The following is a 13,633-nucleotide window of genomic DNA, read 5'->3' as shown; positions in this document are numbered from 1 at the left end:
GACCAAACTGTGTAGTTTGAGACCATCATTCTTGAAGTGGCAGAGTCCACCTAACTTAAAGTACCAAACCTTAATAAGCAATTATTTATGTCCATTTGAGGTAGGTATTCTATCTTTGGTGCCCCTGTACAGAAGAGACCCCGGGCCCAAATGTACTGCTGAAAATCATGCTTCACTGGACACTCATATCTTTGATAGGAGAGAGACATGAATTGTTTTAGCAACCTCCTTGATCAGTGGGTAAATGAAATTTCAGAGCAGTAGAGGAAAAAGCACAAGATAATCCCATACTAAGCTTGATTGTGAGTAAAATATACTGAGGCTCTCTAGTAAGAGTGAGTCATGCTCAGATGCTACAGGGGTTTAAGGTGTAGGGGTCTGAGCATAAATCTGTGAATGGATTACAAGTCATTATTTACACCCCTCTCACCCCCAAAACAACTGCCTTTTAAATGTGACTCATCTTTCTTTCCTCCTTAGTTTCTCTGGAGGATTGCCAGTGCTCTGGAGATTGTAGGTTTAAAGGCAGAGAGATTTTTGAGATGTAGGTATTTCCAAAGGTCAGATATTATTACAAATTGCCCGCTCTCAGCTGAAGAGAACTGCAGAAAAGGAGAAATATGCTCACTGACTCCAGGTCAGGGAAAATTCCAGATCACCCGACTGGCTACACTCAGTTTGACCCTGTCCTGTCAAAGCCCCCATTTCTGTGAGATTAGCCAATTGCTTAACTCAAGAGAGAACTTCCCACAGTTCCTAGAATGCCAACCAACCTAGCGGGGCTACCTTCAATAGTAGATTATTCCAACTGGACGCCTGTGGAGACTGTATTTTTCTTCTGGCTCCTGGATGAGGGCTCTTGCCTCCAGACCACATTGCCTTTGTGGTGATTGATGGGAAGGCTGCTTTGAAATAGTTTTGTCCGGAGACAAGATCTTTGGCAGACTGCCCCTCGGGCTTAGCACTCTAAAGATGAAAAGAAAACTGTGGAAGAAAAGAGCACCTTCATGTAAAGGGTTCACTGGCAAGTTTAACCCCCAGAAAGAAGGACAAGTCAGAAAGAGTGACACTTAGAAATCTAAGCCCGGGCTTATTAGCATCAGGAAATGAAACTGTAACTTGATTATCCTTAAAGAGGACTCTTCTATCACAGCATTTCCTAAAATAACAGACTGGAAAATGGTGGCACGGTTGGACTTAAATATGGTTTTGTTTTGTGGCTGGCCCCCCTCCTCTCCCTGCCCTGTCAACTCTTGGCTTAATTTCCTTTTCCCTCTCTTGCCCCATCTCCTCTTTTCACAGATACAAAACAGTATCCGGTGTTTGTGGGCCACAAGCCAGGACGGAACACCACGCAGAGGCACAGGCTGGACATCCAGATGATCATGATCATGAACAGAACCCTCTACATTGCTGCTAGGTGAGCCACCTTTTCCTCACGTTTGCCTTCAAAGCATCCAAGGGTCCTAATACCTCAGTGTCCCCGCTATGCATCATTTTAAAGGTCCCCAACAGAGTGTTCTTTCATTTAAAGTCTACTTTAGTTTGTCAAGCAATCATTCTTTCAAGATTTTCTGTGTCTGTTTAACTTTATTATGTGGATTTGGGTAGAAATAATTGCATATTTTGGAGCTTAGCCTCAAATAATCCACTGCTTACCTTGAACATCATATATATATACAAATATTCGCTCAGGCACAGAGTAAAGTGCTTCTCTCCTTGATACTTACTAAATTAAGTTGAATGTGTAAACATGTATCAATTTAAGTTCAATGTGTGTGTAGGTGTGTGTATATTAATCTTGTGTTTTTGCAGATAATATAGAGTATATATCATTACTTTAGCAGTAGCCATCCATTTTAGAAGTTTTTGATTTGGATCTAGTTAAGAAAATACTCATCCACTGGGGAAATGTCATTTAAACAGACCATGTCTTAAGGCTGGATGGCATGGTAAGAAAACTACCCAGACACGGATCGCATGGATTAGGCTTTTCTTTCACCTCTACTCTTAATTTACCTGGACCACAACTTCTCTGGCTGTGTAAGTGTCCTCTGTTAAATGAGAGACTAGATTAGATTATCTTAATGAAGTCCTTTGGGATTCTAAAGATACATGATTTCCCATCTGGGGGTGTGTGTGTAGCTCATTCAAAATACTTCTAAATGAACAGCAGAAAGGACCACTATCTTATGGGGTTCCACTGTGGTATAACCTGGGTCTAGATTGATGAATCGTTTTACACTGGGAAGGAGAAATGGAGATTATGTTTGTAGTACCTGTTTGGCTGTGAGCACAGGCAACAAACAGGTAAGTAACAACAGTGCTGGATTCCTTCAAAGCACTTAAATGTTCTGAAAATACAAGCTATACAACATAAAGTAAAAATCCACTGGCTAGATTAAAATATCCTACGAGTACCCTACATTTGGTCACAGGGAGCAATGCCAAAGCACTTTCTAAAATTTTTACTTCACAAATACTTATGTAGTACATATTGGTTGTATGTGCTATATAAATTGCAAATATAGTCGTTAAGTCCTTTATAAATGTTAATCCATTCAATCCTGGAAAAAACCCTATGAGATGGAACTATTATCATACCCATGTCTTACAGGAGGAAACCACGTACAGAAAGGTGAAATGACTGGGTCAGAATGACAGAGGCAGGATTTGAACTGGAATGGTCTTGCTCTAGAGTCTGGGTCACTACTCCCTGTACTCCGCGGCCTACTGAGCCATAGAAGTGGTACTATTCGTCCTGGTGATAACCTTCTCATAGCTGTTGCCCAAGAACATGGCCATTTTAGGTATTCATTAAAAAGCAATCCAGTGAGTCCTTAGCAGCGACCTCTCCGGGAGAGTTATCAGCTCCTTCTTAAATACCATTTTTAGTTTCCTAAATGTAGCAAGTCTGGAAGATTACATTTGTACCCAATTAGCTAAAGGATGGTCAAAACAAATGATTAAACGTTGCATCTGTGAGAAATAGGTTGACTCAAGAATCTTCTATGAATTGTTCACTTTGCAACTGAGTCTTTAGGGGAAAAGAAACATTATAACAGACTGCGCTTGTGCCTGATGATTTAGCATGGGTGTGAACTGCAGGTCTCCGTGGGCACCTGAGTTAGGAGCAAGGTGCTATGCAGACTTCAAAGTAATCATTATTACAGCTTGTTAAAACCAAGACCGTTTTATCATAACTCCCTACCCCAAGAAAAGGAGAAAGAAGAGAAGGAAAAAAAAAAAAAAAAAAAGGGAAACACATTCACTTTTTTAACACTATAAAACAGACTGGTCTTTGGTTAAAGGTCAAATTTGTAACAGCCTAGCACTGACATGTTGGTTTTCACTCTATAGGCAACCACTTCCCTTCAATACACACCCCTGGAGAAGTTCCTAAATGATTTCTGTGGTCGCTGTATTTAGGGTCCCTCCTCTCCCTCTAATTTCACGTTTCCCAACAGTGCCCAGAGAGATGCACATTCTCAGGCAGCAAGTAACATGATTTAAAGTGAAATCCTTCCCCCAGGCCCAAGTCATGGCAACACAGTTCAGTGGTACTCACTGAAGGGGGGAAGAGGAAGTCCTAGGATTAAGTCAGTTTGTGTTCAAGTAACTTAACTCAGTGAGAGCAGGGTATGAACCCTGGGATGCACACACGGGTGCTGGGGAACAACCCCTGACCCTGGTCTGTGGTTTAGCATAAAGCGTCGTGCTGTTTGCTGGGCAATGTGATCTCTTGGAGATTGAAAAAGATTGCCATTGTCCAAAAGGAGATTTCATTCACAGAATTTTATTTTTAAAAGGCTCCCCGGTTCTTCTAGACAATGTGTGTCAGCGATCGGAAGCCAAGTCCCATCCAGAACCCAGGGACTGAGTGAAGCTTGATGGCAAGAATGCTTTTCAGTTCTGCTTTATTATTATCCATTTTGTAAATTCTTCTTCTTTTGTTGTTTAATCTCTGAACTGCTAATTAACAGAAACAGGCCATGCCAAAAGGGGGCAATCTAAGAGCTTTCTGAGGAATTGCCAATATTAATCAGTTGTTAATTTACAATTCATATGTTCAGCTCTTATTTAAAGTTCTGAGGAGAGACAGGGCCAGGAAAAACCTCGAGTCATCTCAAACCTAATACCAAAGTAATGGGCAATTCTATTCCAATAATGAACCTGACCCACAGCACCACCAACAGAGTCAAACAAGCCATAAAGGAATGCCATAAAACTGCCTTGGAATTAAAGGGCAGGGCGATTGTGGCACCCTACTGAAGTCTGAAGAACTTCCCAATCCAGCAATTTACAAAACAGGCTCCCTTTCTCCCCCTCACCACCCTTACACACACACACACTCTCTCTCTCACACACACACACACACACACACACACACACAGTCCAGGAGCAGACAAGGGAATTTTGTAGGCCAACTGCCTTGCCCCCTTTTCTTTTCACAGGAGAGGGCCTGTTTTTATTTCTATTTTTCTCTGTTGTACTTTCCCTAAAAGCAGTAGCAAACAGATTTCCAAAGAACTGGGGGGAAAAGAATTGAAGTGAATCCTGACAGCAGATTTCTTTCTTTCTTTTTTCTTTCTTTCCTTCTCCCCTCTCCGTTTCTTTTAAGTAATGAGGGGGCTTGAAAGTCTGCATGGGAGCCTTGAGGTCTTGCTTTAAAGCTGTGGGTAATTTTCCAGCCCCAGGACTTCCTGCATTTTAGAAAAAGTCAATGTTATTTCAAGGGAAAACGAGCTGTTTTGCTTTCTCTCACTAGCCCCCCATCTCCCCAGTTGAGTGTAGTTCTTTTCTTTCCTTTCTTCTGAATTCCAGACAAAAACGCCCTTGTACTCAGCTCACACAGAAGGGGATGTTTAAATATAGCCCCACACCTGAGCTGCTGATTCTGTTTCTCCCCTTCCAAGGGGAGAATGGCAGCAAATCATAAAGTCAACCAAATTCTCAGCAAAACAGGAAGGTAAACAGAAGCAAGAAATGTAAACTTTAGCTCAAGTACATTTTAGACCTTAATTGACCATCATCGTGTGAAAAAAGAGAGTGGCTTCTGGAAACAATTTTACTTGTATCGTCTTCCATCTTCTCAATCAAATTATCAAAGCTAAGGCTGAAAATATGCTGTCTAAAAAGAGATGGAGATGGAGATGAGCTTTTTGTTAGCTCCCTTGATGAACAATTGTAGCATGTTGAATACCAAGTGAAAGGGCATGCGAACCCATCTGTGTTCCAGTTTGGAAGCCCATTCAACTTTCAGACATCTCCCACTGAACTACATATATACCGATGTTATAGTTCCATGATGAGAGAGACTACTGGAAAGTTTTCATAAAAGGTGTCCCTTGTGGCAAGATGCCACATTTTGTCACAAGATGCTGAATGTGAGCCAGAGGCACCTCTTGGAGGCTGAACCCTCCCCTTTTTCTTGCATATGCGTGTTTTGTTTTTAATAACATGGATGTGGGTTTATCTGCCTTGAATGAGACGTATACTCATTCAGGAGAAAATGAACTATCTTGACTCTTGTGTTTGACGTTGTATTAATATTTCTTTGTTTATAGGGACCATATTTATACTGTTGATATAGACACCTCACACACAGAAGAAATTTACTGTAGCAAAGTAAGTAGTTTTAAAACCTTCTTTCTGAAATGAAGGACCTTAGGATAGTTCTTGAAGAGAATATGTATTTTAAAGGCATTGATTGAGCTGACATGGCTTATAATAATTTGGAACATTCTGTGAAGTCCTAATTTGGGGGTAAGTTAGGGCTTCATACATACTCAGAAATGGTTATGTACTTCATATTTTATTCATCCATTATGTGTGCATGTACACTTTGGAGTTTTAGGTAATTGCTAAATTCTTTTAATAAAATATTGGATGTTTGTCCTGGTAAATATCAGTTTTCATATGTAAACTTTCGTCCTACAAATGTTTCACTGTTATGTTTCCATATCTTGCAATATTGAGTTGACTGTTGTTGTTCAGGAATTTGATAATTATCCATTTCAGACACACATAAAATATAACCTTAAGCTTCCCTTATAACTCCACATGGAGGTATTTTAGTTAATAAAATCCACCCCAGAAGTAGACGATCCCTTCAGCCCATGAATTTATGCGAAGGAGTATAACCTGAATTAAATCTTTGTCCACCTAAAGTGAATGTGTCCTTTATGTTTGAGGAAATGACTTCCATATTTTAAGAAAAAGGCCTGCTTCACGGAAACTGATTTATCAAGTGAAAAAGAAGGGCAAGGACATGTATTTTATCAAAATGAGCATAATTTAGCAAGTTAATGTGGATATTTTATGTGAAATGTCCACGCTGTTGTTTTTTCTTCTTTCCTTTTTCCTTCATCTTTAACTCAAAGAGAAGAAGATCATTTTGTAGTTTAATGAATAGATAGGGGTTCAAAATTAAATGAACATTTCCACCTCTAATCTTTTGTTGTTATGGTGAATTAATCATGGAGAAAGGGTGCAGAAAGCTTTCAATAAATATATGTTCAGCCTCTAGTCTCCCCCAGGGAACTCTTACTTCTAAAATCAAATGCAACAACCTCTGGGTTCTAATTGATTTCTTTCTTGATCGCTGCAGAAACTGACATGGAAATCTAGACAGACTGATGTAGACACATGCAGAATGAAGGGAAAACATAAGGTAGGCAATTTTCATTTCTCCTGCAGCTGCCACTTTGGGTTAAGTCCTTGACTGTTATTTCTAGCCGTAGACCGTGATGTGGAATGGGTCACACTAGTCCCTTTTCCCCCAGTAATTGTTTCTTCCATCAACTTATTGAAGGCTTTAATTTGCAAAAATAGTTTGCTTTTAATGTGGTAAAACATTACGACAGCTGCTAGGGCTGCGTCATGAACTATTTAGGGGCACCAGGGGTTATGGACACCAAGCTGGCTGCCCCGACTCTTGTGAGCGCCCTCTCCGGGAGCCCACACCTCGAGGTCCAGAGCCCTCAGGGAGTCTGCAGAAGAGCTCAGAAAGGCTGCCGCAGACATACAGAAGTCTGTGCCTTTGGTCACAGAACAACATAAAAACACACTTCAGCCAGGAACCTTATATATCAAGGGACCCTGGAGCCTCTGGCATTAGATTTAATGTGATGGGAGGCTGGTACTTCCAGGTCTGCCTTCCTTTTGCGGCATAAACACATACTTCCACTCTATGCCGTGTTCTTCTTTACTGTTGAAAAAGCAATTGTTATTCTCATCATCATCTTGTGGTAAACATCAGGAGGGGCTCGAACTTTTCACAGGGGAACTCTCCAGCCACCAGCATTTTAACCTTGCTGTTGGCAGATCATGGTACACGGTGAAGGGGTCTCTCTATACTGAACGGACTGGATACCAAAAAGTTTGAATTATTTTTCAGGATGAGTGTCACAACTTTATTAAAGTTCTTCTAAAGAAAAACGATGATACTTTGTTTGTCTGCGGAACTAATGCCTTCAACCCTTCCTGCAGAAACTATAAGGTAAATGCTATCTTGTCTCTTGGAACCACACAGCCCGGAGGTATTTCATCATTTACTGTGATTGTGCCTGCAGTAACCTAAGAGGGTTAATTCAACACCGCCTGGGTTCCTCTCCCTTGCTCGACTTAACGTATTGCTCCACATGAGTGATCCTGAGCGGGCTTCTCAGCTTCCTGTTTGTTCACGATTGATGGACGCGGCTTTAAAGAGCCGACCCAGCGAAGTTCGTTTCTGTAAAACCCTATTCTCTATTGTTCAGAACGCCAACATATGTACCACATAGTGGATTTCCTCTCTCTCCCTTTCTCTTTTTCCCTCCCACCCTACCATCTCCTCTCTGAGCACAAAAACACACTTATACTGTGAACGATTCCTATTTTTAAAGGGATCTCAAAAGCATGCCATTGGAAACTGCAGACTTTCCTCTAGGTAAGATTTTCAAGAACACAGGAATTTAATCCCATTCAGCACTCAGCTTACTTGACTATGGCCTTACTTATCTTGGCCTTTATGCAAGGGGAAAAAAATTAACCCTGGCAGCATTAATAAATCTAGTTAGTTCTGATGCAGCTGATGGTGGTGTTGCTGAAGGAGCAGAGATGGCAATGATCTGAGGTCTTGGCTCTACCTCTCTGGCTTTCCTTGTCCCTTCTTTCTGCAACAGTCTGTCATTCAGCAAAGCCGTACTGAGTTTCTCCCGTGACCAGGCATTGACGTTGTAAAGACAGATAGGAGGCCTCTATCCTTAGGGAAGCCAGACATGGAGAAGAAAACTGCAGTCCCATGGGTTTGCTGCCATGGTGACATAATGCAGAGCATGATGGAAGCATCACAGAAAAGTGCTTATATCAGCCTGAGATGTGGAGTCAGGGAAAGCTTCCAAAAGGAGGTAGACGACTCCCATCTTCAAGTGTTCCCTCCTGCTGTCCCCACGTATGGAACACGACACCCCAGCCCAAGAGAAACCCAAGCGTCTGTGATTGCCCAGAACCTGACACAGTGTCTCCGAACAGGTGTTCGATTGATTTTGTGGGGTAAATAGTGAATGAGATAATGCCTAACCTCAGTCTTAGAGAAGAAGGAGAAGTTACCAAATGAAGGGAGAAGGGCATTCCAGGTAGGGGAACAGTATGAACAAAGGCATGGAGTAAGAAACAGTCTACTGAGCTTGAGAAACTGCATTTGGTTCTGAAGTGCTGGACTGTGAGGTGACAAGTGACAACAAAAAAGAGCCTAGAGAGGGAGGTGGCCTCAGGGATTAAGGGAGGAGATGAGATTCAGGAAATACTTAAGTGACAAAAACCAGGAGGCTTTACTAATTAACAAGAAGCACAGGATAAGGAGAGACAGGAGTTAAGAACGACTGCAGGGCTATCTCCTGGGTGGGTGGACGGATGGGGTGGCCACCAGTTTGGACAGGGAGTAAAGGAAGAGCAGTGGGGTTGAGGGGGTGGTGGTGAGAACACGGGGGTTCCATTTTGCACGTTAGGAGTATGCCTGGCACCATGGATGGCAATGCCTACGGGACATGAACAAAGATCTCCAACAAGAAGATGGACGGGTCAACCTTGATTGAGGGAGAGACATGGGGGGCATATCTAGATTTGGGTTTCACCAGCATAAAGTGAAACCTTAGGGGTGTGAAGAATGAGCCAAGAAATGTTGGGCTGATATCAGGACCAGAGGGCTCACCAGCCTGGATGTGACAGTTTTAAAAGACTGCCTTAGCATAGACATCGGAGGGAGGGTCTATTTTACCCTCATGCTCATCTTCCATCTTATGTTTGGAAACGGGCACCAGCAGGGTCAGGATTAGGGTGAGGCAAGTGAGGCATCTGGCTCAGGAGCAACATGTAAGGGGGGGGGGGGCATCAAAAAAATTCAGTAAAAAAAAAAAAAAAAAAATTCAGTAATCAAGATAAATGATATTTTCAATGCAGTATTTTTTTAAATCTAAATTAATGCAAAAAATACTGTCATATCCAAAGTTTAAATAATGACAGGAGCCGATTCAGGCTATAATAGAGGCAGCAGGCCAGTCAAACATCCAGCCAGTAACGGTATACTGGAGCTCGGACTTTAATTCTACCACTTAATGTTCCATCCCCGTGTGTCATTGTTTAGGACTCATTAAGATGAATGCTTCTAACAAATCCTAACAAATTCCCTAGCTGGAAAGCTATCTTTTATGACAAATTACAGGTTTTCTTGGCACTGTGATACCCGGCCTGCAAGTGGTCCAGCTCATTCTTCCTGCACGTGTTCCATTCCCCAGGATGCTTCAGCTCTAAGGGATGCCTTCACCACTCCCTTGTTCTAGCCACACCTGCTGAAACATGTTCCAGGAGCCTGGGCCTCTCAGAAACCACAGACAGGATACATCTAGCATGGCGAATGGTAGTGAGAACCCTTGGCGTTGCTCAGACAAGTGTTTTTAGACTCTCGGGGCACAGAGGGACTTTGCTGAGGATGTGGGACATAATGTATTTGGCTGCAGGGAGAATGGACAGCCTCTCTCTTAAGTGCTTGTTATCTCCAGATCAGGACCAAAGGGTCAAAGCAAAAACAATGACCAGTCTTCCACTAACCCAACTCTCAGAGCGCAGAAGCGTCAAGTTAAACTATTTGAAGCAGGAGAGTGACAAAATTTTGGTCTCTGCTTCTGCACCGTGCCCTGACTTAACACAATTTTTGTAACAGAAGTAAGCTGAATATATTAGAGAGATTAGAGCCCCAAATAAGATTATCTGGGGAAGAATTCTGAAGGCTGCCCACTATAAATCTACAGCTACACTCCATACCTTTTCCCTCCTGTTCTCTAAACCTCTTGAACTTCCGCACAAGTCAGGCTGGTTCTTAGTATAATTATCTGTACCCTGCGGTGATTTAATTTACTAGGGGCTGCTGTTAAGTCTAAGATCTGATGACTGCTACAAGGATTAGTTCTTACTTCATGGAAGGAGGATTTCACCATGGCATTGTTTTTGTCTCTGGACTTTTCCAAGTTCCCAAACCAATACATTAATTCTTGACTAGCCCTTGACTAGCTATAGCTATAGCCACTTTTTTAGAAGTAGGTACATTTTAAAAAATATATCCCCACTGTGTATTATTGTTTCCCCATTGCCAGGACTACAGCATGCACTGCTTGGGATAACAGCATTTCCGTTGGATCACTGGGTACCAAGCATCACTTTGAATACTTGCCACAGACCGCAAAGTCTGTCACAGTTCAGCAGGAAGCTCTTCTTGGGACAAAATATTAGGAAAAGACTTTCATAAAAATGTGCTGGGAGAAGCGTACATTTGCTTTAAAGGATGTCTAACTTCAACATCTTTTCCCTAAAATTACATTTTTAACACACTGCTTTATGTGATTCTCGGCAACAGTTTAAACAAATAGGATGGCTTCGATGGGGGAGATTTCAAAGTGCTTGTACATAGAAAGGGCCTGTCATATCCCTGAAAAGGTTTCTGTGGGTTGAGGGCAAAGGGCTAGTGTTGGACCACACTAGCGGCTGCTCAGTAAGAACCTCGCTCCTTCCTCCTGGGCAGCAACTCCAAGCACCTTGATTTAAGGCACCCTGATTTAGTGCTAAAGGCCTTTTCACAGATCCTTCCTCAGCACCAGTGCTGTCTTAGGTTTATCTTCTTTCTGTTTTCATATATGTAGTCAAACCAGGCAACTGCCAGATGATAAACAAAATACCCTAAAACCATAAAGAAGACTGAACTACAGAGAGGGTCAAAACATTAATAATGTGGAGGAGATCTCTCTAGGGACTCTGTGGTGCTGAGATTTAAATTCTAGGGCGATCCATGGTGTAAGGAAGAAGTCTGTGTGGTAGGAACCCCCTTAATTATTGGTCTAGGTGGACCCACCACTGACCAGTGTTAGTGGCTGATCATCAGAGGTTCATTTCCTGCTCACATCACAGTCAAGTATGGGTCAGTGAGAGAGGTTCTGTTCTATGAGAAGGTTATTCAGAAAGCCAGCTCCATTCTGCTCTTGTGTCTGCCATCTCTCAGGATCTTGGAATTCTCCACTGGATCCTCTGTATCTAAGGGAAGAATGTGGAAAGAGAGCAAGAGGGGAGGACCCTGGAAGGTTTTCAGAGGCCAGACCTAGAGGTGGTGCAGAGCCTTGCACACACCCCATTGGCCAGAGCTCAGTCATGTGATCATACCTGACCTGCAAGGGAGGATGGGAAATGTAGTTTAGTGTGATATGTAGGAAAGGGAAATGAAATTTGGTGAACAGCTAGTAAGGCCCTGCCTCACCCGCAAATGCCTATGGAGCCAGACAGGTAACTACAGGAGTGAAGCAAGCAGGTTGTCAGGATAATCTGTGGGTGAAGGGGCCCTGGTGCTAAAGACCACATGCCTGTTTGAAGAAAATGGCAGGGGCTGCCACTACTCAAGTATAGCCTGCTGCCACTTGGGTAAGAACAGCCTAAACTGACTATCCAACTTGTTCAAAAGAAGCAAGAAATCCAGGTTTTTATATGCAATCTCCCTGTTTTAAAATAGGGCTCACAGGGGCTTCCCTGGTGGCACAGTGGTTAAGGATCCACCTGCCAACGCAGGGGACACGGGTTCGAGCCCTGGTCCGGGAAGATCCCACATGCCACAGAGCAACTAAGCCCGTGTGCCACAACTACTAAGCCTGCTCTCTAGAGCCCACAAGCCACAACTACTGAGCCCACGTGCCACAACTACTGAGCCCACGTGCCACAACTACTGAAGCCCGTGTGCCTAGAGCCCATGCTCTGCAACACAAGAAGCCTACTCACCACAACAAAGAGTAGCCCCTGCTCGGCACAACTAGAGAAAGACCGCACACAGCAACAAAGACCCAACACAGCAAAAATAAATAAATAAAGTTTTTTAAAAAAGGGCTCACAGGCAGGCCAGTAATAACCTCTAGCTCACAGGAACAAGGCCAGGGTTGGGCATTAGGAGATGGACGTCAAGCAGCAGCCTGTGGCTGTTGGGAGCCTCTCAGCTTCTGGGCCTTTCTCACCTGCACAGTCTGAGGATGGGACATGTTTCTGAAGTAGGTACAAAGGCTACCTGAGCTCTGCTTGCATCCATGTTTTTGTACCTTTGCTGATGCCATACTATTCTTAGCAGGTAACCCGAGAAAGAATTCCAGCGTCGAATTCTAGGATTTAACCCACAAAGGCAGGACTCCTCGGGCACAACAAAACCAAAACTGAAGTCATTCTCTATAGAGTTCATGACTCAACAGATAATTCATGGGGAGTAGAGGAAGGAGGGGAATTAAGTTTTCCTGGTGTCTGCCTCAGAAATTCCTTTTCCAAGGAGAAAGATGCTACTTCTTGAGCATTCCAGAAGGATACTCTTTATTGGAATAAAGGAATCTCTTTATTGTAGTGGTTCAGAGTCAAGCAGACATGACTGAATTTCTGAGTCTCCTAGCTGTAGAATCTTAGTCAAGTGACTTAATCTCTCTAAACCTCAGCTTCATCATCTGAAAGACTTAACCTCAGACGGTATTCGAGGATTATTTGCACCATGCATATGAATTACTTAGCAAATTAAGAGCTTTGTAAATATTAGTTGCTATTACTACTGTTGGTTGCTGTTGTTCTTAATTAAGTCCTATTATTTCATTTAGATGGATACTTTGGAACCTTTTGGGGATGAATTTAGTGGAATGGCCAGATGCCCTTACGATGCCAAACATGCCAACATTGCACTGTTTGCAGGTAAATGACCTGATTTCTTCTCACTGCATTTGCTTTTGTGTGCTCAGCCTGTGGCTGCACATCTACTCTGGAGGATTTGCAGAGTCACAGTTGTACTTTTATTCTCTAGTGAACAGTGTAATTAACAATGCCTTTTCCATTTGAAATTCATATGGAAATTGTACTTTTGCTTCTTAAGAGAAGTCTTTGCCACGCTTACCCATGCTTTTGTGCCTTCAGAAAGAATAACAACTTTGTACTGAACATGCGACATACTGGTTAGGGCATGTTTGGGCTGAAATAATAGAAAATCCCACCTTGAACCACCAATGTGGATTGAGTATTTAAGGTAGGGTAGACTTCAGGGTTGGTTTGATTCAACAACTCAATAATCTCATCCAGGACACAGGTCCTTTTCATT

At 42.6% G+C, this 13,633-nt stretch overlaps 1 protein-coding gene across 8 annotated transcripts in view; it reads left to right on the top strand.

Annotated features, from left to right (window-relative positions):
- SEMA6A (semaphorin 6A) overlaps window positions 1-13,633 on the top strand; it is a 125,953-nt gene that overhangs the window by 66,988 nt on the left and 45,332 nt on the right. For 7 of the 8 annotated variants that reach the window (XM_036848341.1, XM_036848344.1, XM_036848340.1 and 4 more), the window contains exons 3-7: window positions 1,303-1,420; window positions 5,568-5,628; window positions 6,611-6,673; window positions 7,400-7,501; window positions 13,143-13,233. In XM_036848341.1, coding sequence (XP_036704236.1) covers window positions 1,303-1,420; window positions 5,568-5,628; window positions 6,611-6,673; window positions 7,400-7,501; window positions 13,143-13,233 — 435 coding nt within the window. Of the gene's footprint in view, window positions 1-1,302; window positions 1,421-5,567; window positions 5,633-6,610; window positions 6,674-7,399; window positions 7,502-13,142; window positions 13,234-13,633 lie in introns of those variants that run through there. The other variant, XM_036848345.1, reaches the window with a different exon arrangement.

This window comes from Balaenoptera musculus, chromosome 3, assembly GCF_009873245.2.
Source record: "Balaenoptera musculus isolate JJ_BM4_2016_0621 chromosome 3, mBalMus1.pri.v3, whole genome shotgun sequence".
Lineage (NCBI taxonomy): Eukaryota > Metazoa > Chordata > Mammalia > Artiodactyla > Balaenopteridae > Balaenoptera > Balaenoptera musculus.
The sequence above is the reverse complement of the archived record's forward strand: the minus strand, read 5'-3'. Positions and strand labels throughout refer to the sequence as shown.